Raw genomic sequence first — 27,944 nt, 5'->3', positions numbered from 1 at the left:
ACCGTCTGGGGTGGAAGATCAGCAGATTTACAATGCAGAATGAATCTGTGCCAGGAGGCACAGCATGGGATAACACCCGCCCGGCGCACAGCGCTTCCTGTCCTGCCCACCTGTTCATGACCAGAGACCAGAGAACTGGGGATGGCATGGTGCCTGATTTTGTGTTTTTTTAAATGATTGTTTCTCTTCAATGACTTGAAAGGTTGAGATGGGGAGGGAGAGAGAGAAACAGAAAAGTGAGAGAAAAAGGGATCCTTCATCCATCACTTTACCCCCAGACACACGTGGCAGCCAAGATCGGCCCAGGCTAAAGCCAGGTGCTCAGAACCTCGTCCAGTCCCCCACACGGGCGACAGAGGCCTAACACTGGGGTCTCCTATTGTCTCCCGGATGTGTTCGCGGAAAGGTCGGTCAGAAGCAAAGGGGCTGGGACCTGAAGCACAGCACTTTGACGCCTGCCAGTGATGGACAGCACACAGAAAGCAAGAGGGAGGGAGAATCAAACTCTGAATCCAGCGACAGTAGTTGTAAACTAAGTCCTAACACAAACTTACATGTAGGGGAGCCGAGAAGACTGGAACTAGGAGTGGAAATTAATATATTCTTACACTCAGTATTAAAATGTTATGCAAAAGATTTAGAAGGTGGCATTTACAGGAAGAGAAAATGGAAGGGCTGGGATTACTGCTAGATGTTTCTACAGTAATGAAGTCACCAAAATTGGCCTCCTGTTAACACAAGGCAGACGAATGGGGGACAGTACCTCTGCAGCGTTGAGCGGCCAGCATCTCCGGCTCCCGCACTGCTGGGGGGCTGCACAGGGCTTGAGGACTGCTCACTTGGGCTCCCTTTCCCATTGGTCCTGGCAGCAACTTCAGCCTCGGGCTCTGGTGTTGCAGAATCATCGTCTTCAATTTTCAAGCAACAAAATAATTAAATTTAACCTTAGGATATGCATTTGCTTATTAGACAGTTCCAAGGATATTAAGTCCAGAGAAGGAAATCTTATCATTATTAAATTATTGTGAAGTTGTTAATGTGCATGTTTCCCAAAGATGGCAGACTCTAGGACCCTTCTGGAGGACCTGAAAGGCCAACACTACTTTTGTAAGATGTTATTTGTGGGGCCCGGCACAGTGGCGCAAGTGGTTAAAGGTCCTCGCCTTGCACCCCCGGGATCCCATATGGGCGCCGGTTCTAATCCCGGCAGCTCCGCTTCCCTTCCAGCTCCCTGCTTGTGGCCTGGGAAAGCAGTCGAGGACGGCCCAAAGCTTTGGGAACCTGCACCCGCGTGGGAGACCCGGAAGAGGCTCCTGGCTTCGGATCGGCATAGTATCGGCCCGTTGCGCTCACTTGGGGAGTGAATCATCGGACGGAAGATCTTCCTCTCTGTCTCTCCTCTCTGTATATCCGCCTTTCCAATGAAAAAATAATAAAAATAAATCTTTAAAAAAAAAGATGTTATTTGTGACTTTTACTTTGTGCTGATAGTGTAAGAAGAAATAGCAGACAAAACTCACAGCCCTTAGCAAACACAAGCACAGTTTAGCAATCACTGTGTTAGAGTGCATGCTTGTGTTTTGGCCATCATGCATTCTCACAGTCAACACGGCGGTCTCAGGCACTGTATGGACTCGCCTGAGCTCCGCACTCTCACGGTTGTGGGGCGCAGCCAACAGCCCCACACAGCCAAGGCCGCTCCCAGTGCAGCACTGTGAACTCAGCGAACAGGGCTGGTTCAGCAGCCTTTGTCAGGATTATTACCATTTTACAACAACAGCAGACCGGATAGGAAAGGTATGGTTGTGTATTTGGCATTTTCTCAAATAAAAATAAATAACCTGAAGTGAAGCAAAACCAAAAAAGTGCTCTTTTGGAAATGGAATTACTAACAGAGGCTGAAATATATGCAGCTGCTTCCCCAAACTTAATGACTTTTCTGATGAGATAAATGGCTAAATCAACAAATGGGATACTTCTGAAAGTATGTAATGAAATTCATCAGTGATTGGAAGGCTTTTGTAATTCACAGGAGCAGTATTTTCCCAAAAGACCAATGCAATGTTTTAAAAATCATTAGAATTTGGGATAGACCAATGGACTTCAATCCAAGAGTAAGAAAGGTTCCTTGACACACTCTAGATTCCACCTTACAGCCGAAGCAACCACTTGACAAGTACTGATGTGGAAGGTTCCTTGACACACTCTAGATTCCACCTTACAGCCGAAGCAACCACTTGACAAGTACTGATGTGGAAGGTTCCTTGACACACTCTAGATTCCACCTTACAGCCGAAGCAACCACTTGACAAGTACTGATGTGGTATCAAAAAACAAAACGAAGCAAAAACCACCCCTCCCCCATCCCACAAAAGCAAACAAACAAACCCCATGATTATCTGATTATCCGTAAGGCCTGTGAAAAGATTCCCCTTTCCCAGTCCTGGGTTTCCTTTACTTGCTTCAACCCGGAGCGGCGAAGCAGAGGCTGTCTTGAGCATCAGCTGTCTTGGATTAAAGCAGGCACTATACAAACGCTCCATAAAACAGGTCAAACAATGCCATTTCCAGTAATACGTGTTCTGGAAACTCAGATGCTTTTCATAATAAGTGTTTTTACGTTGGTAAGGAGTGCAGTATTGTTATTTTAAGTAAAGTAATAGTTTGTTTTCAATTTAAAGTTTTAATGAACTGTTAATAGACACGGTCCACATAAATCAAAGCTCTTTAGGGTCCTCAGTAATTCTCAGAGGGAGACCGAAGTCAAGAGGCCTGGGAATTTGGTGTTCCAGCCAATAGAATGACAGCAGAAGTAAAAATAAGAGGCCTAATAAACATTACATTAAAACTGAATTTGCACATGACGTAACAATATGTCTAGAAATTTTGAGAGAATAATATTACGATAAGAGCAATAAATGCACAGATTTTTAAAAAGCTAACAAATGACATATTTTTTTAAATATCAACTAGAAAAAAAATCTGAGAAAAAATCCTCCTTTATAGTAACTGAAGCAATCAAACATTGCCTCCCAGAAATAAACTGAAAACAGATGCAACGGGCTCGTTAATGTGCAAGCCCTTTAACAGATTCTGTATTTTATTTTACTTTATTTACCTTATTTTGGGGATTTAAAGAGAGTAAGACACTTTGTGTGTTCCTTCTTGGGTGAATAAAAATGAAATGAGGTTCATCCTTTTCAGATTTATTTTTAGCCTTAAAACTAATTCAAATGGGATTAAAAACTCAAAAAGGATTATTAAAGATAGGGAGAGCAGGTAAACACACATTTTAAAAATTAAGGGTAATTTGTAGAACTTGCCTTATCAAAACTGTGCACAACTACAACCAGAATAATTTATCTAATACAGAACATGGAAGCAAATCCCAGAACACGCAGAAACATCACAGCCCACACCACGAATCAGTAGGCAGAGGGGCCGATGAACCCCCACATCCTAAATTAAACAGTATTACGGATATGGCTTAGAACAATACAACCAAAAGCAGAGAGAATAGTGAAATAATTTATCATATTTCCCAATTAATGAGTCTAGAGCAAAGAAAACCCAATAGTAAAGACTGATCCATCCGACCATGGGAACATGCCAACTACAGGCACAGATGACGTGGCACGGTAGATGAACCAGGCTGCCGGACCAGCCCACACAGCTGCCTGCTAACGTGCCTGGGAAGGTAGCAGAGGACGGCCCACGTGCCGAGGTCCCTGCTAGACATGTGGCAAAATCAGACGGAGTTTCCTGCCACTGGCTTGTCTGGCTCAGTCCACGCTGCCAGGGCCAGTGAATGGAAGGTCTCTCTCTAATGGAAAGCTTCTCTCTTTCATTCTGCTTTTCAAACAAGTAAATCTTAAAGAAAAAAGGTTAAAATCACAAAGAAACGTGAAAAAAATCTGCAACACATGAATGACAAAAGATGGATTACATTTAATTTATAGCTTTTAAAAAATCAATCATCAAAAAAGCATATTCACTGGGGTAAAAATGTAAATAAGGTGAAATGTTTTAAATCATAAACACAGAAGCGAGACCTTCCCCCCCATGTGCAGTCCCCGCCTCCAGCCAGACGCACCGCTACATACATGTGTCTCTCCAGAAACCCAACCACTCACACTCGAGCACACCGACTTCCTGCTCAAATATCAGATTTCCGCTCATGTCGTTCCATATTTTGCGCTGCTCCATATTGCTATTGTTTCATTTTTACCATATAACATGGGAATTGATTTAGTTTCCATTTTACAAAGATTTGGTTATTTAGTACTCTTACAAATAAATAAATAAACGACAAACATCGTATCAGAAAAATAAAGGAAATGGGATATGGAGTTCTTAAAAGAAGAAATATGTAATGACCAATCAACACAACACACACTTAGAGACGTGCACAGCTCAGCACTTCCAAAAATGTGTGACACCATTTTTCATCTACCAAATTGATCAATAGTTATAAGAATGACTGTCACACAGTGTGCGGGCGACGGTGTGCAGGCTCTGAGCAGCCTCAGGGAGCAATCAGAGTTATACACCCATGTGTCTAGATTGCAGAATTATTTTACAAAAATGAAAAATCAGGGAAAAATAGTAATGTCCTAAACGTTGTAATTGAATTTGTGGTATATCCAAGTGACAGACTTATGACAGCGCAGCCTCCACAATCCTGCTTTTGAAGTTTATTTAATGACAAAGGAAAGTATGCGTGGAAAAATGTTAATTGAAAACAGCATAATATCAAGCTATACAGACACAGAGGGATTTGATTCAAGGAAGGAGTGATAAGGCGGAAACAGACCAAGATGTTAACAGTGATTCTTACCTAAGTTTTCTTCTTTATACATTTTTGTAGTTTTTCTAATTTACTAAAAACATGCTTTTATGTCCAGAAGAAGCAATAAACACTGTAGCAAGAGAGCCCACCTGCAGCCATGCAGCCTGTCCCGCAGCTCCCCAGTGGCCGCAGCTCCCCAGTGGCCGCAGCTCCCCAGTGGCCGCAGCTCCCCAGTGGCCGCAGGCTCCCCAGTGGCCGCAGCTCCCCAGTGGCCGCAGCTCCCCAGTGGCCGCAGGCTCCCCAGTGGCCGCAGCTCCCCAGTGGCCGCAGGCTCCCCAGCGGACTGCTATCTGTGTAGAGCACTAGAGAAACACTGATATTACTCACACATTATGGTGTCCCATTTTACAAGAGCCTATTTCGCTGTGCAAATTTATCTCAGAAGAGAAAATTGCATGTGCCCATATGTTCTGGTGCTGCAATCACAATGATGAATTAAAGCACCAATCTAGGTGCTTATATAACCCGGCTAACATCGGGAGCACTTGTGCGAGCAGTTATCTCCGTTACAAAGAGCCCTTCTTCCTGGGCTGTGTGAGAGGCATCTGCCAAAGACGGATTCCTGCCTGTTTCAGATTCTCTTTATCCTCTCTAACAAAAACCAGCCAGGGGAAGTGACAGCTGAGTTGCACAAAACCAGTGTTCAGTGTTCAGCCTTCCTCAGAAACTTGTCATGCAATCAGAAGTTGAATTCCTGACCTACATTAACCTTACCAAAACATATCCCTTTTGGATAAACAGCCCCACGTTGACCAGAGGAGACTTGGTGAAATAAAGGCCTTAACCCTGAGTTCTGTGAGTACATGAGGGAGAAGCTTTCTTTTGCAACTCTATTTCAGAAGCTGCTTGGAGCCGGCCCAGTCCCTGCTGCCCCCGGGACCACACCAGAGCATGTGTGCAGCTCACTCCCGCAGTGTCCCTACAGTTCGAGGCTCCTGCCTGCTCCTCCTCAGCTTCTAGCAGCCTCCGCCTTCAAGCAGACCTTCTCAGCCTCCAGCCCTTCCTGAGGAAGGCTGCCCTTAGACAGCAAAGCTCCACTCCTCCCTTGGGGCTCTCCGCGCCCTTAAGGATGCTGTGTGCGCAGTGGGAAGAAGCTGGCTGTGGCCAGACACGTAAGCCTTGCGTCTCAGACCTGTTCTGTCTGACTGAATCACCTTAAGCAAGTGATGTGGCAACTGAAGGTCGGGCTTCTCACGTGGAAGGCGTCTCCTCCTTCCAGGGCTTTCGGAAAGACCTGATAAGAAACCTCACACAAGGAACCTCGTCATAGAAGTTAAAAAGAAAAAACTGTCCTCCCAGTCCTCCATCACGACAGTCTGCCAACGTTAAAATTTTGTGGTGTCAAACCATTCTCCTCGCTGGACACACACGTGACTGAAATCCTGGCAACACAGCTGTGTGTGTCGCTCCTCTGCAGTCTCAAAGTGTCTGTGAACTGCGTGTAGCACAAGGCACTCAACACCCGTGGACAAAGTAGCTCTTTAATAAACACACCCATGACATTCAGAGCTATGAGCAGTAGAGCCAGAAGCCACGTTTTGTTTTAAAGAAATGAGAACTGACCATTACAGGACCTACGGGCCCCCTCTGAGGAACAGCCTGATTACGGACTGGTACTTCCAGCCCCAGCACCTGTGAGCGCAACGCTCCGTGCGCACAGGTGAGTCCTTCCGTGTACTCCCCCGCACCCTCAGGTCTCATTACCTTCTTCCAGCCTTTGAATCTCCTCGGCCGTCACTTCCAGGGTCTGATCAGACTGATCGGAAAGGGAAGCTACCTGGATGACCTGAGAAAAACGACACGAGCGGAAGGTGAGGATGGAAGGTGTAGACGGTGCTTGCCTGCTTGCTCCCGACAGAGGCACTTCTGTCCAACATCAAAGGACTCTTGTTTTAGGAGACTGCTGGCTCTCTGTGCTGGAATTGCATCCCAGGCCCCTTCCTTTTGTGGGTGGTAATTACACTCGGGATGATCATTTGAGAAGCAAAGATTCATTTGAAATACAACATAATAAACTTAGAAGACAAGTCGGGACAATAAACATGAAGAGTTTAAAACTATGCCTTTTTATATATTTTGGTCCTAATGCGACACAGCATGTCTTGAAAATGCAATGCTGACCCATAACAACATGGAATGGTACCATCAGTTCTCCCTCCAACACGGAAATCAATGTGATTATGAATATACCGATTATATCATTTTACAGTAAAGTAGTCTTCATTTTCAAAGCACAACATTTCCAAAGTTCCAGCATGAGTTACACAGATAGAACGCGTGTTTGGGGAGACTTAGCGCCCGCACGTTTCTAATGAAAGGAGGAAGTGACTTGCCCAAACTAACAAAACAGCCCACGGAAGGGTAATTTGGCAAAGAACTCAGTCATAGTAAAAAGGAAATCACTCGATTTCCACTGAGAAAAATGCCCAAAGTATCCAGAATACAGACTTCTGAGTTTTAAATGTAAAATTCCACAAAGCAAAATCATAAACCATAAATATGATGAACAGAAAGTCGAGTGCACGTGCATGGTACACAATTTTTACCAAAGGCAAGGGGAGAATGTCACCATCGACGTGCACGCACAGCAGAGAGCCTCGTCACGCTCCCGCAGGTGGGACACGTGAGACGGAGGAAGCCCCCAGCCCAGGCAGCTGCAGGAAGGGGCAGAGGAGACAGCCCAGACTCCAGCGGGAAGGCCGTCAACTTACCAGCTGGGCAAAGGTAGTGACTTTCAGTCTCTTGAAAAGCTCATCTTTTTTGTATCTGTAATCTGAAAAGCAAGATGAGAAAAGCATGGATCTGGGTTAATTTTGCTGTCTTCGCGTATCAATACTCTACTTCAGTCATACGGTCCATGGTGCTTCGCAGACGTTCATCTCATTTGACCTCTCCAACTTCAACTGGAGTCCAGCCGTCTCCCTTCTCTCTCTCTGCTTGCTTTGCCTCTTCGGAAACTTAGCCCTCCTATTCCTTTTGCTAGGCCGTCTCTACTTTGACCACAAAGTGCAGCAGGCATTCTGCAGGAGAACTCAGATCCTGTCTAAAATCGGGGTGAAGCTTCTGTATTTTACAATGAGGACAGAGACTCGGGAGGCTGAGCTGCTCTAGGCCAGAGTCAGAACGACGGCCACACCCTGCTGTTCTAACAAACTGTACTGGAGACACAGGACAAAGTGTGTGTGCGTGTGTGTGTGTATGTGCACACGCACCAGGCATAGGGGATGCTGAGCTGTGACAATGTGCTGTTGTCAATTTGTCTTCCTATTCAGTCAAAATCAACACTTGCAATCAGTTTTGCCAGATGAAAATGGAGTTCAGCTGCATAATGATGTGAAGATGCTTAACATTACTGAAATGTCTGCTTAACAATGGCCTGGGGGCAAATTTTATGCATAGTTTTTAATCACAATAGAAAAAATAAAGCATTCACATTTATCTTACAGCTGTGAGATACAATTCAAGCATGGATACTTCTTTACTTGATCTGGCCACTATTTAGGTCAAAGTAACATTACTAGAAACTGGGCCAATTCCACTTTATCCAACATCCCCCCCTGTCCCGACCTGCAGGATGCCACGCTCCAACCCCGAGGGGGGACTGGGAGTGCCGGCTGCTGGCCCAAGAACCTCACCCACACGCGGACTTGGTGAAACAGAGTGCCTCTGCTCTTTAATTTACTCCTCATATATACCTTCTTTAGGGAGGGAGGGGAAGGGGAGGGGTTTCCTGGAACTAATCATCTATATTGAAACAGGGGAGAAACTAATTATTTGAACAGGAAAAAGGGTGGAGGGTCTCACTTGGTTTACACAGGATGCTCTGGCCTCATATCCTGCTTGCTGTGGCCCTGCTTGCCCAAGGCTGGCTCTGCAATGCAGCAGGCTGTCAGGCAGGCCAAGTGTAAGGCTCCTAACACCTGCCAGGGCACACATTTAAAGACTTCGCTTCTGCCAGTTGAGCATGACTGTCAGTCATGGGGAGTCTCCAGTGCTTGGCCAGCCCTGTCCCTCCCTCCTTTTCTGGGCTTCCAGACTGGTGTCTGTGTTCCTTAGACACTGCCTCGTTATTCCAGCATGACTGCAGATCAGAGGCAAAACTGCTATGGCCTTCACAGCATCAAGATTTCCTAAACCAAGAATCCTAGCAACAAAGAAAAGGCTTGAAGGTATTTAGGATAGCAGGGGTTGCCAATCATGTCCATTAGGCTTAAAAAAAAATCAGCAGAGACCAAATGGTTAGAGGGTCACATTAGCTTGATTTCCTCAACAGCGTGACAGAGCTGGAAGTGACACTGTCACACAGAGTAAACGTGTCAAAACTTTTCTTACAGGGAGTTAAAGCTCCTCTGTTCTGAAATGCCTAAGAGAGCAAGTTAGCAAACTGTTACTGCTAGAAAATGCTTAGCGGAGTTCTTGTGGACATAACAATCTCCAGTGAAGTTGCAGTGGAGTGTGCGGAGCTGCAGGATGGAGCTGAGAAGCGCGGCTGGGCAACCATACTGCTCCCCTGTCACTACAGGCCGCCTAAAGTCATTTACGCAAACCCAAGTCAGCTAATGCCGACTGTTTAATCAACAGCTCCACGCAGCTCACTCTGACATGCGTGGACACTCCTGGTGCAGACTGGAGTTACACAGACTGAAACACTGCTAAATGCAGATTATACACAATAAAATCCCTTTCATCAACAGACATTCCCGTAGACAAAAAAGTGCCCCTGCTCTGTCCCAGGGACTGGTGTTTCCACCACCTGCTGCCAGGCCCACTGCAGGTCCCCAGCCTCCTGGGCTCCGAACTCCACGTACCTGGTTCTGGTTTGGAAGGGCAGCCATCGGCAGGACTTTCTGACATGACTGCTTCGAGACAAAACAACAAACTAGATGTGTTGCAGTCAGTTTTAAACTAAGAGAGGAAGGCTGAGTCAGTCCTTGCAAGGGCGTGCAGAGCTTCGAGAACGGAGCTTCTGCTCCCGTGGCCCGCTCCTGCCACACTGTGTGGACCACAAAGAAATCTGGCTTCTGATACGTTTATCAAGGTTTGCTCCTCCAGTAAGTCTGGAGTCCAAGTCTCTCTGTCTCTCGAGTTACTGGAAGGACAGAGACCTGACTATCTAGGATGGCTCGACTGGGCCCATCCAGTGTCAGCTAACCACCAGAATCCAAGAATAGGCTTTGTTGGCCATCAATAGACACGGTGTCCGCTTTCCCTGGGCACAGCTGAGTGAATATTCAGATTACAAAGGGTTTCTGCATTTTTCAGGGTTCTGTTAAAGTGTGCCGTTAGCAAAGGGAAGTTGGACTCGCAGGGGAAGACAAATCAAAGGAAGTCACAGAGCAAGGTTTGTGATTTCACAGAAAGCCACGGCATCTGAGGTAACTCGAGCAAGGTGATCGGTCTGGGGTGAGCCAGGACAACGGCCTCCTCCCTCCTGACCCAAAAGAACTCTCACAGCAGGAGGTGGGAGCGGAGAAGGAAAGGCCTTCCACGAGGCAGGTGCTGGGGCAGAGCCGAAAGTAACTCCGGGGAGTCGGTGGAGCCTGTGAAACCTGGTGAGGGAGCCTCAGCGTGCCTGGGGAGCACCCCGCTGCTCCCGGTGAGGGAGGCTCTGCGTGCCTGGGGAGCACCCCGCTGCATCCTCCCAGTGAGGGAGGCTCTGCGTGCCTGGGGAGCACCCCGCTGCTCCCGGTGAGGGAGGCTCTGCGTGCCTGGGGAGCACCCCGCTGCTCCTGGTGAGGGAGGCTCTGCGTGCCTGGGGAGCACCCCGCTGCATCCTCCCAGTGAGGGAGGCTCTGCGTGCGTGCCTGGGGAGCACCCGCTGCCCGGTGAGGGAGGCTGCGTGCTGGGGAGCACCCGCTGCTCTGGTGGGAGGCTCTGCGTGCCTGGGGAGCACCCGCTGCTCCGGAGGGAGGCTCTGCGTGCCTGGGGAGCACCCCATGCTTGGGAGGAGGCTCTGCGTGCCTGCGGAGCACCCCGCTGCTCCCGGTGAGGGAGGCTCTGCGTGCCTGGGGAGCACCCCGCTGCTCCCAGTGAGGGAGGCTCTGCGTGCCTGGGGAGCACCCCGCTGCTCCCGGTGAAACACTCCATCGCACCGGGCCCACTTCGGGAAACCACTTCCACTGCACAACTCGCATGGGTTTAAATACTCGGCTACTCGGTTTAGGACCTAATTTGAAGAAACTAGTAACTCTACTGAATTTTACAAGTCACAAGCCTAGTCTACCTTTTATTCTTAGCTCCTTCAAAATTTTTTGCATCTTGTTTTGATTTGCTTAGTTTTAGTATCTTTAGTCTTAGTGTTGAATTTTTTTTTGCTATAAATGACTTTTTAAAATTTGTAATTTTTCTACATTGTATAGGAAATTGATTTCTATATGATTCTTTCATCTGGCTCAACTTACATATTTCGATAGGTTTTTCTAGGAATTTGGACTTTCTGCAACATCCCCTCCCCCGCTGCCTCGGCAAACGGACAGGTTCCCGCAGGACACAGCGGCAGCGCCGGCAGCCTCTTCTCGCCCTGAATGCCGAGGACAGTATCCAATATTTTGCTGTTGAGTAAGACACCCACTGTTGATCTTTTTTTAAATTGAATTCCGTTTTCCTCTACTCCTAATTTCCTAACATTATTTTGTAAAACCATGAGGGCAGTGAATGATGTCAGTTCATTCACTTTCTTTATACCCGATGGTTTTTCCTCCTTTTTTTAACATTAATTTGGTAAAACACACTTATTGATTTTAAACTGTTAAAACCATTTTATACTTCTAATAAATCCTACTTGTTTAAAACACATGCACAGGGGCACACACACACAGATTTAAATCTTAATGTAACCATGCTGTGCTTTGGGGGACTGTCTGAGACAAGGCTTTGCCACTCTGGGGAGGAAGGGACACTTTTGTGGGACAGAGTCCTGGTGAGAACATGCAACCTCACACTCAGCCACAGAGGAGGGCAGACTGCAGCCCCAGCCAGCAGCAGGCCCGTGGCTTCTGCCTGCCTCGGGAGGGGCCAGCAAGACAACTGCGAAGTGTAGGTAAGTAAACACAATTTTTTTCCTATAGTTTGAAAACTTAATATGCACTTTTACATATCTGCAGCGTACATACTTACATAATGATATAAAATATATAAGAAGACAAGAGCAGGAGATTGTGACGTTATAGATTTTACAATAAATGCCTATAACACGACACTTACGGTTGAACATGACAGAAAACAACAAGAAACCAAAACAGAGACAGCGTAAAGCTACTCCTAAGTTCATATTTACCGTCTAGTTTTCCAATACTGCAGCAATTCAAAGGGACATTATCATCTTACATTAAAAGCTCTGCTGTGTTTAAAGAAAAAACAAACAGTTCTGGCATATTCTGGATTTGTAATTTTCTCTTCCAAGAAGATGTATATTCCCAGAGCGGTGACCTATCAGAGTGCCGCACTGCCACTAGCTAAAGCTCTCCCTGAACCGGCCTCTCCTACGGAAGGTATGAACAAATTCATCTTCAAAAAGAGATGTTTCTATTTTTTAAAAAATTCTAGCCACTGTGTACATTTTGCATCCGTTTTTGGACAAAGATTGCAAAATGATGATTCTGCACAAGGGCAATGCAGTTGATGACTTGCAAGCAGCATATTTTTGCAGATCAGTTTTTTTTAAAAGGATGTGCATGAAATATGCTTTTTAATTAAAAGACTACAATGAGTTGATAATGCATAACATTTTATGAGTAAGCCTTCTTTCTCAGAGCTCTTTCTTGAATGACTTTCTAATTCTGTACTCTCAAGAATGAGAGAAAGGAAACACCCTTACGCCCGTCTCAGGTATAGATAAAAGAGGAAGACGGGCCATGTGACGCCTGCAGGGTAGTGAACCCAGAAACCTGGCTCCACACTGCTCCAGCAGAGCCACTCTACCACCAAGCCTCATTCCACATTTCCACGCTGGTTTGCCTCTGGGATGCAAGCCACAGGCCGTGGTCTTAGGAGCTAAACTGGCTCGTGCCCACTGCCCACTGCCTTGCATGTTCTGTGCCCACTGGGCTCACTTGATTCTGTCCATGTGTGTCAGCTGTGGAGTGCTGGGCTTAAGGACCAACTTAGAGAACAACTACCGAGTTCCATTTCCCCCAAACGTCAACAGTATATTGGTACTCACTTTTTTTGATCTCCTCTAGCTTCTCAATGTACTTAGTCATACTGTTACCTGAAAAGAGAATACGGACTTTCAGTGAAGGAAATGTGTGAACACAGAACACACTCCGAGTTTTCCTGTCCTCTTTACGGGAGTCTGGAGAGCAGCAGACGGGCCACACACAGCAGTAACCGGCCTTCTGGGTCACACAGCATCCTTAAACATGACGAGCAGAGGCAAAGTTTTGATCAAATGTGTTTAGCCTGGGGTGCGTGCCCAGAAATAACTTTGAAATCCCAGCCAATAGAAATGCTCATTTTATACCAACTTGCTTTTTTAGTCAGGCTTTTCCCCTTCTTCTACCTCCCACAATCTTGTTGGGGGGGAAACAGAGAAGGGAAAGGAAAGAAGACATGTTCTCGGAATCTCTCGGATCTGTCTTTGTGGTCACTTGGGCAACACTTTCCTCTCCCCTGCCTTCTGGTTCCCTCCTCTTGGCTGAACTTGGGTCTTGTACGGCTCGTGCTAACAATGCAGTCTGAGCAGACCACACACCTGGATGCTAGCACCCACGCATCTGTGCTTTGTTGGGAAATGGTGGCAGATGCCCACAGCTCTGGAGAGTCCCCCAGCTCAGTGCTGCAATGCCAGATTCTGGCCAAGGTGGTTTGGTGTTTTATTGCTTTAAAAATGGGTTGGGTCCGGCAGTGTGGCCTAGCGGCTAAAGTCCTCACCTTGAACATTCTGGGATCCCATATGGGCACCGGTTCTAATCCCGGCGCTCTGCTTCCCATCCAGCTCCCTGCTTGTGGCCTGGGAAAGCAGTCAAGGACGGCCCAATGCTTTGGGACCCTGCACCTGCGTGGGAGACCTGGAGGAAGTTCCTGGCTCCTGGCTTTGGATCGGCACAGCACCAGCCGTTGCGGTCACTTGGGAAGTGAATCATCAAACGGAAGATCTTCCTCTGTCTCTCCTTCTCTCTGTATATTTGCCTTTCCAAGAAAAAAAAGTCTTAAAAAAATGGGTCACAATCATTCTGGTTTCCAAATGAATTAAGAATTAAATTCTAGCCCTTGAGCCAGAGCTTTCTCTCTCTCTTTTTTTAAACGGGGAATACTTCACTTTTATTCAATTCAACATAGCAAGCTATCTCAGGCACCTAAAAGGTATGGCAAAAGGAAAATATCCAAAAACAATCTTTCATTTCTCAAAAAGAGAACTTCTCACTTCTTAAGTCTTCAGGGCCTAGTCAGATGGAGGAAATACTTCACAGCATCTACTGATTTTTTTTTTTTACAGATTATATTTATTTATTTTTTATTGGAAAGGCAAATATACAGAGGAGAGATGAAGAGATCTTCCGACACTCTTCAAGTGGCTGCAATGGCTGCAGCCAAGTCATTCCAAAGCCAGGAGCCAGGAGCTTCCTCCGGGTCTGCCGTACGCGTGCAGGGTCCCAAGGCTTTGGGCCGTCCTTGACTGTTTTCCCAGGCCACAAGCAGGGAGCCGGATGGGAAGTGGAGCCGCCAGGAGATTTGGGATTGTGGCGCATGCAAGATGAGGACTTTAGCCACCGTGCTGGGCCTGTCTACTGACGCCTTAAGGCACTGTGCAGCTGAGGATCAGACAGGGCTCAGCGCAATCCTGGATTGCCATACTGTCTTTGTAGGAGCAGCTGGGGCTGCTGGGAACACCTGAGTCTCGGAGAAGGCCCCCATTGTCACCCAGCAACATGCCGAGACCACCTGTGGGTTCTTGTCACCACAGCTGAGCACAGCAGAAGCCACAAGCCTCCTTCCAGTGCAAGGCCAACCTGAGGCCCAGGGCGAAGGGGACAGCACGGGTGGCTGAGCTTCCCGCAGGCCTGTTCCTAACGTATTTTACGTCATAGCTCTTGGTGACGTGCCCTGAGTTCCTGGCAGCTGTGTGCTGTTGACACAGTGGCCAGCTTCTTTTGGTAGGGAATCTTCAAGCAGTCCAGTTAGAAAACTAAGAAGCAAAAAGCATTATTGATTTCTCCAGTGACACAGCAAGTTGATGGCTAAGCCAGGATTTTCTCCTACCTCCTGGTTTCTAATATGGCTTTTCTAGTTGTTGAAAACATAACCCATCCGGAGACGTACCTGTAGGAAGTGTTGCTTCTTCAATAGTGACAGGTGGGGACCATTTTCTGCTACAGATCCCGCCAGGGGAAAACAGCTCCTGGCTCCAGCTCCTGCCCCCAGCTCCTGTGGTCAGCTCCTGCCTCCAGCTCCTGGCTCTAGCCCCTGCCCCCCAGCTTCTGACTCCAGCTCCTGCCCCCAGCTCCTGCCTCCAGCTCCTGGCCTTCCCCAGCTCCTGCCCCCAGCTCCTGGTCCCAGCTCCTGCCTCCAGCATCCAGCCATCTAATCAAGGCTTTGATGAGAGGAACAGCAGGAGAGTCTGGCCTAGTGGTTGGCTGGGACCCTCTGTTCCCTGTTGGAGTGCCTGGGTTCGACAATGGTCTCCGTCAGGCTCCTTATTCCAGCTTCCTGTTAAGGGCACCTTGGCAGGTAGCAGGTGAAGGCTCCAGGAGTGGGTCCCTGTTCCCACATATACCACTTGGGTTGAGCTCCCAGTTCCTGGCTTCAGCCTGGCCTTGCCTTGGCCACTGCAAGCATTTGGGGAATGACTGAAAACATGGATATTTTGTCTCTTTGCCTCTCAAATAGATAAATAAAAGAAAAGCCACTGCTTACCGAATAAAATGTAAGCTCCCTGTTCTGTTAATGGAAAGTGCGAGCAGCTAACCTACCTCATCTCAACACTGCCTTAACTGCTACATTTGACAAACTTGTGTTAGTGCTAGGTCCTTTATCGTGTTGGCTCACCCAGCAGGACGTGGCCTTTCCCACTGCTGAAACCTGCACGACTCAGCTGACCACTCCAAGCAGTTTTCACTAGTTAAGACATCATCTCTGGAATGCTCTAGGCGTACACCGCCCCCACTCTCTCTCTTTATTCTTTCACTAATACAGGACATGCTCAAAGCTATTTAATGTCGCTGAAAAATAAGGTAAGTAATCATATGCTGATTTAGTCTGAATTCTTTTGCACACTTGATGTTCTTTAGACTATGCACAACTACATTTATATACAGTATGTGTCATGTACTATTTATGTGATCTATATTGTTCGGAATTGGGAGCAGTGTGAAGCCTCTGTTTAGCTCCTGCTTGTCCACAGCCTGCTCTGCAAATAACAGAAGCTGCAACTGAGACAAGAGCAAGAACCCAACCATATGAACAGTGCTGCGTAAGGACCCAGTACAACTGATCAGGTGACTCGTTCGTTAGATCTTCTTCCCCATTGTCTCCCTACACTTCACTAACAGTATCTGTCCTGAGCCGGTAAGGGAAGCAGCGATCCCGGGCAGTAATCTAAACTGGGTAAGATTTACAAGGCACAAGCTCTGTTGCTACGATACAACTCTACGGCTTCATTTTTCTTTACTATTTTCCTCCTCCACAGCGCAGTTCTTCTGGCTGGGGGAGCAGAAGGCCCGAGCAGAGGCACAGTGGGCTCTGTTCATCTCCCACGTGTGCACAGTGCCTTCTGGCTTGTAAAAGCCTTTCACACACGTTTCTTCCTTTGACACAAAAATAGAATTAAAAATCAAACAAAAAAATGAAGAGTCCCTAGTCTGAAATGAGTTTGAGTGCTAAAGATCAAGGCTATTGGTGAATATTCACGCCACATAAGGACTAAGAGGAAAGGGAAACGACCAGCTTGTGCAGGGAAGACAGAAGGCAAGGCAATTTTACAAAACGAAAAGCAAGGCTAGAGAAGGCTGAGAGCAAAAGGTGCACGTATGTTTGGACGCCTGGAACCATCCGACACGAGCCTGACCATATCCCAGCGAGGCGCACTGAGCGGGAGGGAGGGATGAGGAGGGAAGGGTCCGGGCCTGGTCCCTTGCCGGGCCCACAGTGCCGCACGTGTACCCGAGGGCCCTGCAGGGGGACAGCGTAAGTGCCACCAGCGACTTCCCCAGCACAGTCCACTCATGGCACAGTCTGGCAATGCTGGGGAGCTGGGAGACACACTCAGGCACCTGTGGAACAAAAGAAATACTGGAAGTTCAAATAATTCTGCGACTTCTAGCCAGGGTTGCACAGCAGAGTGCGGCTGTCAAGCTTAGAAGCAGCAAGCCTTGAGCGTGGAGGAGGGGTCCGTCCAGGAGCTCAGCAGCAGATGTGGGCAAAGACAGGAGATTCCTTGTGGCTAACCGAACGGCTCACTTTTCCAGAGCAGATTAAAGACCCTTCTGTTTAGGCCAGACGTGAGGATAGCTCTCACGCCGCTGCCTATGTCCACTGCTTTGACTGCAAACCTGAAAAACATACCTTTGATGGGAACTCCTTCCTTACGTGGCTTAGAAGACGCCCCTTGTTTTCTTAACCAGAACTACCCCCTCCCCTTTTTCACCTCACAGCACACACAGAAATGATAATATTTGAACAAAATGCTGGGTTTGGAGAAGCCCTCGGGCCCTGCAGACTACCTAAAAGGCTGCCAAGGATTATTATCTGCATATAACCCAAATCCTGCACGCTGGGTGCAAAACGTCTCTGCATAGAGAGGTAAGTCACACATTCACACAATGCAGATAAAAAATTTTTTTAAAAGAATTTCTTCCCTAAGTTGACTTAAAAATAATTTAAAATTTGAGGGGCTGGCACCAGGGCGTAGTACACTACTCCTCTGCCTTTGTAGCCAACATTCCATATGAGAACTACTCCACTTCCCATCCAGCTCTCTGCCTACGGCCCGGGAAAGCAGTGGAGGACGGCTCAAGTCCGTGGTTCCCTGTATCAATGTGGGAGACCTGGAAGAAGCTCGTGGCTCCTGGCTTCGGATTGGCTCATCTCCAGCTGTTGCAGTCATTTGCAGAGTAACCAGTGGACGGAAGACCTCTGCCTCTCCTCTGCAAATCTACCTTTCCAATAAAGAGTGAATAAATCTTAAAATAATTAAACTTTGAGACAAAATGAACCCTTTACAGTAAGATTTCTCAACCATGCCGACTTGAGCGTGCCCGGGCTGAACCATGGGGTGCCTTGGTTCTTCCCAAAGCCAGTGGCAACTTCTGCTTCAAGCAGGACAGGGTACAAGGACTAGTCTCCACTCCTCCAGCTAAGCGCAATCAAAATCTTGGAGAGCTCACACAATGGGGGAAAGTATTTGCAAATCATATTTCTGATAAGAGTCTAGCATTTAGAATATATAAAAGAACCCTAATAAGCCAGCAATAAGAAGTAAAATAACAGTTTGAAAAGAGGCAAATGGTTTCAACAGATGTTTCTCCGTAGCAGATACACAACTGCCAATACGCACATGGAAGGGCGCTCAGCAACATTAGACACCAGGAACGTGCAAATCCAAGCCACAATGAGATGCCACGGATGTGGTTCAGAACTTGCACTCTTTTTCCCTCTCTCTCTTTTAACGTCCAGGTTACACAATACCATGCAACTAATTCCATTACGTTGTAAATTGTTATGATGTAATGTCAGGGCTTTTGATTAATTGGGATGACACTCTGTCGGCTCTGCCTTCAGACCAGAGACGGTCTCCCCAAGAAACCGTTGAACTTATCTGGACAATAAGATGCTGGACTCTAGGCTTTGTAGATGCTTGCAATGAAAGAATCTCAACTGAATTTGAACTGTGGTAATGCAATAAGGTGGAGGAATCCACCATGGGGGGGGGTTGGGAGAGGGGAGGGGGGAATCCCAATGCCTATAAAACTGTGTCACATAATGCAATGGAATCACCATGGGACACAGGACACCGTGGGTCACCGTGGGACACGGGACAGAGCCATCACCGTGGGACACGGGACACCGTGGGTCACCGTGGGACACAGGACAGAGCCGTCACCGTGGGACACGGGGCAGAGCCGTCACCGTGGGTCACCGTGGGTCACCGTGGGACACAGGACAGAGCCGTCACCACGAGAACAGGACAGAGCGTGGAACGAACTTCCTGTATTCTTTCTTACAAAGTGCACACAATCTATAATTATGCCAAAATAAAGAGTTTAACAACAGCAACAAACACTTCTTGAATGCTCTCAGGCTATAAAAGGCTAAAGGCATTGAACATTATTACAAAAAGCAGATAGAAGCATTTGAATGTGAAAACAAAAGTGCGGTCAATTTCAGTTTGGTTCGCAGTCTCAGACTGCAAAGAAAGGACTTCACAATCACACACCGCTTTCACTTGCTAGGGGAAAAAACGTGACGTGCTGACAGATCCACACACACATGAAATAAATCACTTAAAACTTTGAAGAAGAAATAAAGATTCCAAAAGAAATTTATTTATAGCAGCCTTTATGATCAGAATTAAATCCAGACTCGGCAAATCTATGGCACTTTGCATGTGGGTGCTCAGCTCAAAGGTGAGTTGAGAAGGATGGCTCTCAGCTGTCCTGCCTGGGCATGGCAGGAGGAGCGGGGCAGACGCAGAGGCCGCGGCCTAAGACGTGCCAAGCCGGGCGTGCTGGCAGGCCGCGCTGCGCACAATCACACATCGCCATCATTACACTCCGAACAAACCACACGAACACCACGCCACAACCTCATCTTCCTCTGAAACCGGCCTGTCGCTCAGGACACAGCTGAGGGGAGCTGTCCCCACAGCATGGACGCACTGGGCGGAAAGGTACTAAGAATCTGAACACCCATTGTATTTAAAATATTCCGTGTACGTTTATTTTATATGAGGAAAATGTATAATAGAAGGCGATGACTTTGAAGGAGACCAGAGAAAAGTGAAAGACAAAACAACTGAGATGATTTAAACGAAGTCGACACTCCCTGCCCGCCCCACACCCCATGGCCGGCTCTTCCCTCACTGTCTCGAGACACCAGTGGGAAATTCAGTGCTGCCAAAGACAGCCAGTACCTCAATCCACTAGCAAAGCCATCTTAATAAGGTGCTTTCCACGGCAGGCTTTGAAAGACTGAAAATTAATAAACAACCCAAACCTCACACGGCAGTAAATCCACTAGGCTCGGGCCGCGGACTCTGCGTCCCTTCGGGCAGACGCGAGACGCATGGGGAGCCATGGAGAAGCTCCTTCCCACTGCATTGTACCTGCTCTGCAGCACTAATTAAACTGGATAATTTTGTTTCTCATTCAAGTCTGTCTACCTCCGCTTGAATCTGAGCTCTCTGCAGAAGCCACAAGTCGCCGTGGTCTTTGTATCCCGAAGAGGCCACAGCTCGGGCGCAGTCAGCACTCGGCAAGGGCAGGACCGGACGCACAGGGCGGACGGCTCAGCAGCGCCGTTCCAAGGAACAGACAGACACAAAACACAGGGTGATCGCCCAAGAGCTCCTTGCCTTCAGCCTTGCAATTTATTGAAAAAAATGGCTCCAACTGCTAGGATTGCATTTTTTAAATTTATGCTTATAGTTCTTACATGGTAAGAAATAATAAGGTAAATTATGTGAATGTAACCCTTTACTGATAGTTTGAAAAATGGCTCTCAAAGGTAAACCCTCGTCCCAGAAAGACAGCAAACCAAGCAGGCAAGCAAACTCCAGCTGTGAGTTGCAGCACGGACAGGAACCGCTTCGTTAACAGTCACCCACTGGCTTTGCGGCTTGCTCCGTTCTCAGTTCTTGTTTCTCATCTTTACTCACCGGTGTCCAGTCTTGACCTGACGTGCTGGTACCTTGGGTTCTGGGGTATCCTTCTGGTCAGATACTAAGAAAGAAGAGAATTCACAGTCAGTGGGTTACTGGTAGGGACGGGGTGGCAGGGAAGGAGTGACTGGAACAGGGAATGTGCTTGGTGTGGGATGAAGACCCTGCTGCCAGCACCGGAACGCCAGGGTTCAATTCCAGCTCCGGGTCCTTCTCCGCAGCCAGTGCTGAGGACCAGCGTCTGCACCCCCATTTCTTCTCTAACTCGGGTGTTCACGCGGCACTTGCCATGCCCTCACTCACAGTGGGTGTGCCACTCAGCCACTCCTAGGTGACACCCGCTCCACGTGACCCTCAAAGAGGACATCAAACTCAGGGACCGTGTCACTGGCCACTGTGTCCTGGTCACTTATTTACAAAAACAGCTTTTCCAAACACCCACAAAGCATCAAAACAAAACAGGATACTTTAATACTTAAACATCTCACCAGTATCAGCTGCTCAGATTCCACAGGCCAAAGAGGATTTTTTTAAACAACTAATAGCATCCACAAAGAGGTGTTAATTTTAATGTTGCCAAGTAAGGAAGGGCCTAAAAAGCAAAACTGAAGCCAAACTTCATGACCACCATTTGCTGTCTTAACAGCTAGAAGGAAAAACAACAGCAACAAAACAAAACAAAACTAAAAAACTCAGAGCCAAAGACAAGTCTTGGGCCCAGTGCAGTAGCCTAGTGGCTCAAGTCCTCGCCTTACACACACCAGGATCCCATATGCTGGTTCTAATCCTGGCGTCTCCACTTCCCATCCAGCTCCCTGCTTGTGGCCTGGGAAAGCAGTGGAAGACAGCCTACTGTCCCTGCACCCAGGTGGGAGACCTGGAAAAAAGTTCCTGGCTCCTGGCTTTGGATTGGCTCAGCTCCAGCCACTGCAGCCACGTGGGGAGTGAATCATCAGACAGAAGATCTTCCTCTCTGTCTCTTCTCTCTGTATATCTGCCTTCAATAAAAATAAAGAAATCTTTAAAAAAATTTTTCCCTTTTAAAAAATGTCTTTTAATGTTACTTTAAAAAACAGTTATTTTTATAGGAAAGTCAGATCTACAGAGGAGAGACAGAGAAAGACCCTCCGGCCCAACAGCCACAGCTGAGCTGATCCGAAGCCAGGAGCCAGTGGTTCTCCTATGTGGGCCGTCCTCTGCTGCTTTCCCGGGACACAAGAAGGGAGATGGATGGGAAGTAGAGCAACTAGGATAGGAATCGGTGCCCATATGGGATCCTGGCACACGCAAGGAGAGAATTTAGCCACTAGGCTACCGCACCGGGCCTTTATCGTTACTTTAAACATGCATGACGTCTGTGTGGCCTCACGTCCTTCCAAGGAAGATCTGTACCTGAACGTCGGTCCTCGGCGGTGCCAGGGCTCACGGGGCTTTTCTCACAGCACAGCGGGAGGCTGGCTTCTTCAGATCAGTGACCTGCCACCCCAGCACCAGTGCTCATTTCTTTTCTAAATGAATCTGGACAAGACCCTTACACAAGAGAAGGAAAACGAAGACTGAAAGCAGCCTTTACGATGAGTGCCCCAGAGGGAGCGACAGGAACAAAGAAGCTAAGCAGGCAAGGAGGAGCCCGGTAAACCGAGTCAGGGAGAGCCACTCTCGGGCTGAGAGCTGTTCTCATCTTGGGCTCTGTATTTTCAGTATTTCTGTAACTCCAATCTCGGGTTTCTTTTTGTTTTGTTTCCCGCACTAGTTTCCTAGCAAAACTTTCTTTTAGAGCAAATCCAGGCTAGGCCCTGCTGAAGCAGGGCGCTTTCTCCACACTTCAGCCAAACAGCTCGGCAGTGAGGCGTCCCTGGGGGCCAGGTGTGGTGGCGGCTGACTGATGGGGGAGTGTGGACAGCTGGCGCTGAGCCCGAGCCGCCCCCGCGTTTCCCTTACAAGGACTAACGAGAAATCCATATGCTGCAGGAGGAAAATGCAGGCTTTCTTTTCCACGTCCCCATTTTAGCCCAACTTGTGCGTTCGTGGCTTTCCAGCACTAACCACAAGGAAAAACTATGTGTGCTTGCTGCCAACAGAGCACCACAGAATTTCTGGAAAGGCCACGTTTTTTTTCTCCAAAATTGTTGCTTTTGGGATAACTGCTTCTTGACCCACTGACCGACTGGCTTTCTTTCCATGACATAAACAGGATGCAGCGGTGGACAATGAGGCGGCCGAGCAAGCACAGCTCCAAGGATGCCTGTCCACTGCTCAAGGATGGAGCAGCCATCCACTCTGCCCACACGGAGCGCACCCCAGGAGGGGCCCTGTGCGAGGGCCAGAAGCCGGACAAGCAGTCCTTGCCATGTGGCTCAGCCGGACGGGAGAGGGAAGCACGGTGCTCAGGCAGGACTGCCGGGCTCCTGGTCCAGATCGGGAGGCATCCTTCCCCAAGAAGGTCTTCTCTGGACTCAGGGTGCCAAGAAGGCTCATCAGGTGGAAGGAGCTGTGGTTTGGAGCCACAGGCTGAGCAGAGGGCACCAGACGGCACCACATAAGGACTGGGCAGAACACAGGCAGTTCTGGAAGACCGCTCTGAGCTATGTGATAGAAACTGGCAGCCAGGGGCACACCAAGGAACCTGAGTCGTATTCCACAGACGCCTGCTTCGCTCCTTCTGTCCCCTGGGACATCTGCCAGTCTGCAAACATTTCTTCTGGGCACAGCTGGAGTGCCACAGGGTCTCATGCGTGCAGGCCAAGGCCGCTGAACACCCTCAGATGCAACAACAGTCCCCAGGATCAAGAACTGCCTGGCTAAGCTGCCAACAGCACTTGGCTAAGAAACCCGACACAACGTGCACACCGGGACGTCACCCAAGGTGTGGGCAAAGTGATAGATTCTGTTTTGGTCCAAGGAGGATTACTCCGGTGGAGGTGTGAACATGCCAGTCTGAAGGCAACTTTAAAATGTAAAATCAGGGTGACTCAAAACTGTTGTAACGAGAGGACACTGACTTTATCTCACACAAAAGTGGGGCCAAGGAGGCAGCACACTGAAAGAGATGAGGTGCTCATTTGGGGGCCACTCCTTTCCAGGTGTGTGTGGGTTTCCCAAATGGCCCTGTCTACTTCGTGACTTGGGTCTAGGAGAGAAATACGGCATTGAAAAAAATGGGGTGTGGAGACTGTCAGCATAGTGGCTGCAGGTGAAGCCTTGGAGCGGATGCAGTTACCCTGGGAGACAGGCGAGGCTGCAGAGAAAAAGGCCAACATTGATGCGAGGGGGGAGAGGCATGCTGGTTGAGATTCCGAAGAAACTAAGCTCCAAAGGATGAACTCATCTCGACTTTGGAAATACATTCCTTTATCCAACAAGTATTAATGGGATGATTACTGTGGTCAGGCAGTGGGACAGTGCAGACCAAGACCCTAGCTTATGCTTTTGTAAGTAGGCCCCGAAACGAACAGTTACAGGTGTAGTTCTACTAGGTGAAGTTAGCAAACCATGGACGGGAAACACGGGAAGGCAGCTCCAGCCGGAGGGCAGTCAGGGACACCGGGGCAGGCAGCGAGTGGGGCGTCCTGGGGCCCAGGGACCCTGGGAGGGCAGTCAGGGACACCGGGGCAGGCAGCGAGTGGGGCGTCCTGGGGCCCAGGCACCATGGCAGGGCGCGATTAACACAGGGCTGCACGACAGGCTGGCTTCAAGGCTGTGAAGCCCTGGGGTGTCCAACCCTCTCCATCAGTGCCAACAGGCAGACTTGAACAGATGCACACACTCCTGGGCAAAGGGTTTCTCCAGTGGGAGGTCCCCACCCAGGGAGGGCAGCGCATGCAAAAGACAAAGAGATTTTAAGGACAACATGCGAGTAGCAAATACACGCGAGGATGTTCAGCCACAGCGTATATGAGGGAAATGCAAATTCAAGCCACCACGAGACAGTGTTACACATCTACCAAAACAGCTCCAACAAGAAAAATGACAATATTAATACGCTGCCAAGAACATGTAAAACTATCCCTCCTGTACTGTTGGCAGGACTGAAATGGACACAGCCTGTGTGGAACACTGGCCGTTTCTAACAAAAACAAACATACATTTACCATACAAGCTGGCAACGGAACTCCTGGGCGTCTGGGAGAGACCTGAGAACCCACAACACTGCACGTGCAGAGTGCTGCCCCGTGCTCCTCTCTACCTGTGACAGCCCCAAACCAGCCAGAAATCCTCCATGTGTTGCCACGGAAACAGATGATTACACCCTCTGTGCTGCACACTGCCAGCCGGCAGATGCAACGAATGGGTCCCACAACCTGCATGTCCCAAGGACACTGCCCGGAAGGCAAGAAAGGCCACCTCAAAAGGCCACATGGCATATGCACACGTGAGTGACACTCTCAGGACAGAGAGGGGAGACATTTGTGACTGCTGGGGGTCAGGACAGGGAGAGGCAAGGAGGTGATGCAGGCAGTGAGGGAGGTGATGCGGTGATGGAATCACTGCTTATCCCGACTGCAGCAAAGCATGTGTGCTGCGTCTCAACCTGCACTATGAATAACGGTGTGCATGGGGAAGGGCCTACACACACACACACACACACACCCACACCTTCCACACTCCGCTATACTCGCGGAAACCTTCAGAGAACTGGAGAAGGATGACTTCTTTACACCGCTCGTGCAAGTTCCTGCAAATCTGTATTTCAAAACAGTTTTTAAAAAGGATGTCAACTCTTAAGATTAAAAAAAAAAAGATAGGAGAAACTTAGAGCAAGACTGGAAGATACATCTCCCCAAGAAAGTGAAGGACGCAGGACAAGTGAGGAGCGACAGACGCTCAAAACAGTGCAGCCGCAAGGACAGGGAAGCCAGGAGGCAGAAAGTCAACCACACAACAACCCCACACAACAACCGCAACACCGTGCAAACATCTGCCCGTGAAAGGACAGAGGGAAGACTCCACAAGCCGCCACAGGGGAAAAGCCACAAAGCAACACACGTGGCTCTGGACTCCCCGCAGCAACACTGAGCCCCGACCATCCGACCATCTCCAAGAGACTCAGGATTTCCAAGCAAGAACTCTAGACTCTGCCCAACTCTGCAGCAAATAAACGTTACGGCCGAACAACAGTGTTTTAAAACACAGCTACCGTTTTCAACAGAAAGAAAGCATCTTTCTTGTGCACGTTCTTAGGAAACTACTCCAAGTTGTGCTTCACCCAAGTAAGAGCAGGCGGCCTTTGCCTTGGATCCAACCGCCGGGCACACTGGGCCCCGGCCCCTGCCCCTCCACTGCCACATTCTTGCGTCCTTTTCTTTCACCTTGTTCATTCTGGCGCCATCACCAGCAAACAGTCCTGCCAGGAAGAAACGGCGGTCATCTAGCGCTCTCCCACCTCTCAAGCCTCGTCGTGGAATCAAGGTTTTTACTGTCTAAATATTTCTCCTTATATAGGTAATTAATTTCATGGCTCAAATTCACAGATTGAAGTCAGAACAATAAGCTGACATTCTCCCTATCAGTCTTGGGCGCCTCAAACCCATTGCTCCCCATGGCACTGCAGCCACGTGCCATCCATTCCTCCCCCATGGCACTGCAGCCACGTGCCACCCATTGTTCCCCATGGCACTGCAGCCATGTGCCACCCATTGCTCCCCATGGCACTGCAGCCACGTGCCACCCATTCATCCCCCATGGCACTGCAGCCACGTGCCACCCATTGCTCCCCATGGCACTGCAGCCACGTGCCACCCATTGCTCCCCACGGCACTGCAGCCACCTGCCAAAACGTAAATCTGACATCACTTCCTTACTGTAATTTTTCAATGAAATCGTCTCAAATTCTGGCCACCAGCAAAGATACAGATGCAGCAAGCCTCCGCCCTCCACACCCACGCCAGCTAGTGCAAACTTGTAAGATCACTAAATTGGCACGCCAGAAGTGAGTACTATTGGGGATCACAGACACCAGTGGCTGGCCCACACACTCCTCATTCCACTTACTGTCTTCTGTGGCCAGAAATGGAACATTTATTTACACAAGCATTTTGAAATATGTTGTTACAAACGGTAGTCACCCTGCTGTGAAAGGGGTCTCAAAAATGCATTCCTGCTAGCTGCCTGGCACATGGAAGCCGCTGGGTCCCACATCTCCCCATTCCCGCCAGCTGCTTCCTGCTTCTGGGAACCAGTGCTACTTGCTAAGTATATGCAAGGGAGGCCAGTGAGTTCAGACTAAGGGGTCCTGGGGCTCCCTCACAGCGGGTCAGGCCGTCACCCCGGAACCCAGGCTCCTTCGCAGCTTCCCTCCCTGAACCAGGGGAGGAGTCAGTCACGCTTCGGTGTGCCAAGCACCCACTGCTTGTCCACTCCCTGGGCACTAACGGGACGCGCGAGCGCTCGCGCCTGGCACGGGAGGCAGGGGGCTGCTGTGTCTTCACGTTCTTCGGGCACAGTACGGGGGCGCAGCGGCCAGCGTGGGCAGGCACCTGCCCTGCCCCCGCCGGGCGCCGGCCTGGCCCGACCCCTCAGCGCCGCTTCCCGCCTTCCGGGCGGCGGAAGTCGCTGGCGCTTGTCCCTGCCCACGAGGAGCCTTTTCCGGTGCGCCCGCCCCGTCCGGCTGCGCGGCCCGGACCTGGCCCTCACCTCAGGATTCCCAATGTGCCTCCGGACAGACATACTGGCTCCAACCGACCTCGCTCAGCCTTCTAGCCTCCCCGGCTGCCTTTAGCCCTAGCTTCCTACCCGCGGCCCCGCCGGCCGCGCTTGGCAGCCTCCCTATAATCTCCTCTCCGATTGGCATGGCCTCCCCAGTCAGCCAATGGGAACCCCGTTTGCTATAGCCTCGTAAGGTCGGAGCAGCGCCAGGCTCGGCTCCGTGGTTTCCAAGGGCAACGAGGGACGCCGGGGAGCCGGGTTTCCCGCTGCCCGCGGCGGGCCCGGGCCGGAGCGCGGGCGCGGGGAGGCGGCCGGCGGCTGGCGGCCCGCGGGCCCAGACATCAGGGCTGCTGCACGCTGGGGACTGCGATAGTACTCAGGGTTGTTCAGGAAGAACGGAAATGCACGCTGGCGGGCCGCGCGCGCACGTATTTACTATTTTCAAGTTAATAGGCAAATTACTCAAACTCTCCTGTGTAGATACAGTAATTATTGTTGCTCTAAAAGCTTTTAGGCTAGCTAGAGACCGGCAGCCTTAATTACAAAGCACACGCACCATTCTGTGATTCATCATTCATTTAACAAATATTTAATAGGCACCTTAGGAGGAAAGCTGGGCAGGGTTTTGTGGAGGAT

General features: G+C 49.1%; 1 protein-coding gene across 4 annotated transcripts in view; it reads right to left on the bottom strand.

Annotated features, from left to right (window-relative positions):
* The window catches only part of CEP41 (centrosomal protein 41), a 32,349-nt gene extending 4,934 nt beyond the window's left edge, over positions 1 to 27,415 (bottom strand). For 2 of the 4 annotated variants that reach the window (XM_041002363.1, XM_041002362.1), the window contains exons 1-6: positions 27,297 to 27,380; positions 20,661 to 20,724; positions 13,011 to 13,058; positions 7,561 to 7,622; positions 6,554 to 6,635; positions 764 to 908 (exon numbers count right to left, since the gene is read on the bottom strand). In XM_041002363.1, coding sequence (XP_040858297.1) covers positions 764 to 908; positions 6,554 to 6,635; positions 7,561 to 7,622; positions 13,011 to 13,058; positions 20,661 to 20,724; positions 27,297 to 27,329 — 434 coding nt within the window. In that variant the 5' untranslated portion in view covers positions 27,330 to 27,380. Of the gene's footprint in view, positions 1 to 763; positions 909 to 6,553; positions 6,636 to 7,560; positions 7,623 to 13,010; positions 13,059 to 20,660; positions 20,725 to 27,296 lie in introns of all 4 variants that reach the window. The other 2 variants (XM_041002361.1, XM_041002364.1) reach the window with 2 other exon arrangements.
* Between the last annotated feature and the right edge of the window lie 529 nt (positions 27,416 to 27,944).

Source organism: Ochotona curzoniae, unplaced genomic scaffold (assembly GCF_017591425.1).
Source record: "Ochotona curzoniae isolate NIBS_2020 unplaced genomic scaffold, NIBS_Ocur_1.0 scaffold_2476, whole genome shotgun sequence".
Classification (NCBI taxonomy): domain Eukaryota; kingdom Metazoa; phylum Chordata; class Mammalia; order Lagomorpha; family Ochotonidae; genus Ochotona; species Ochotona curzoniae.
Note: the sequence above shows the minus strand (reverse complement) of the source record. Positions and strands in the feature narration are given on the sequence as shown.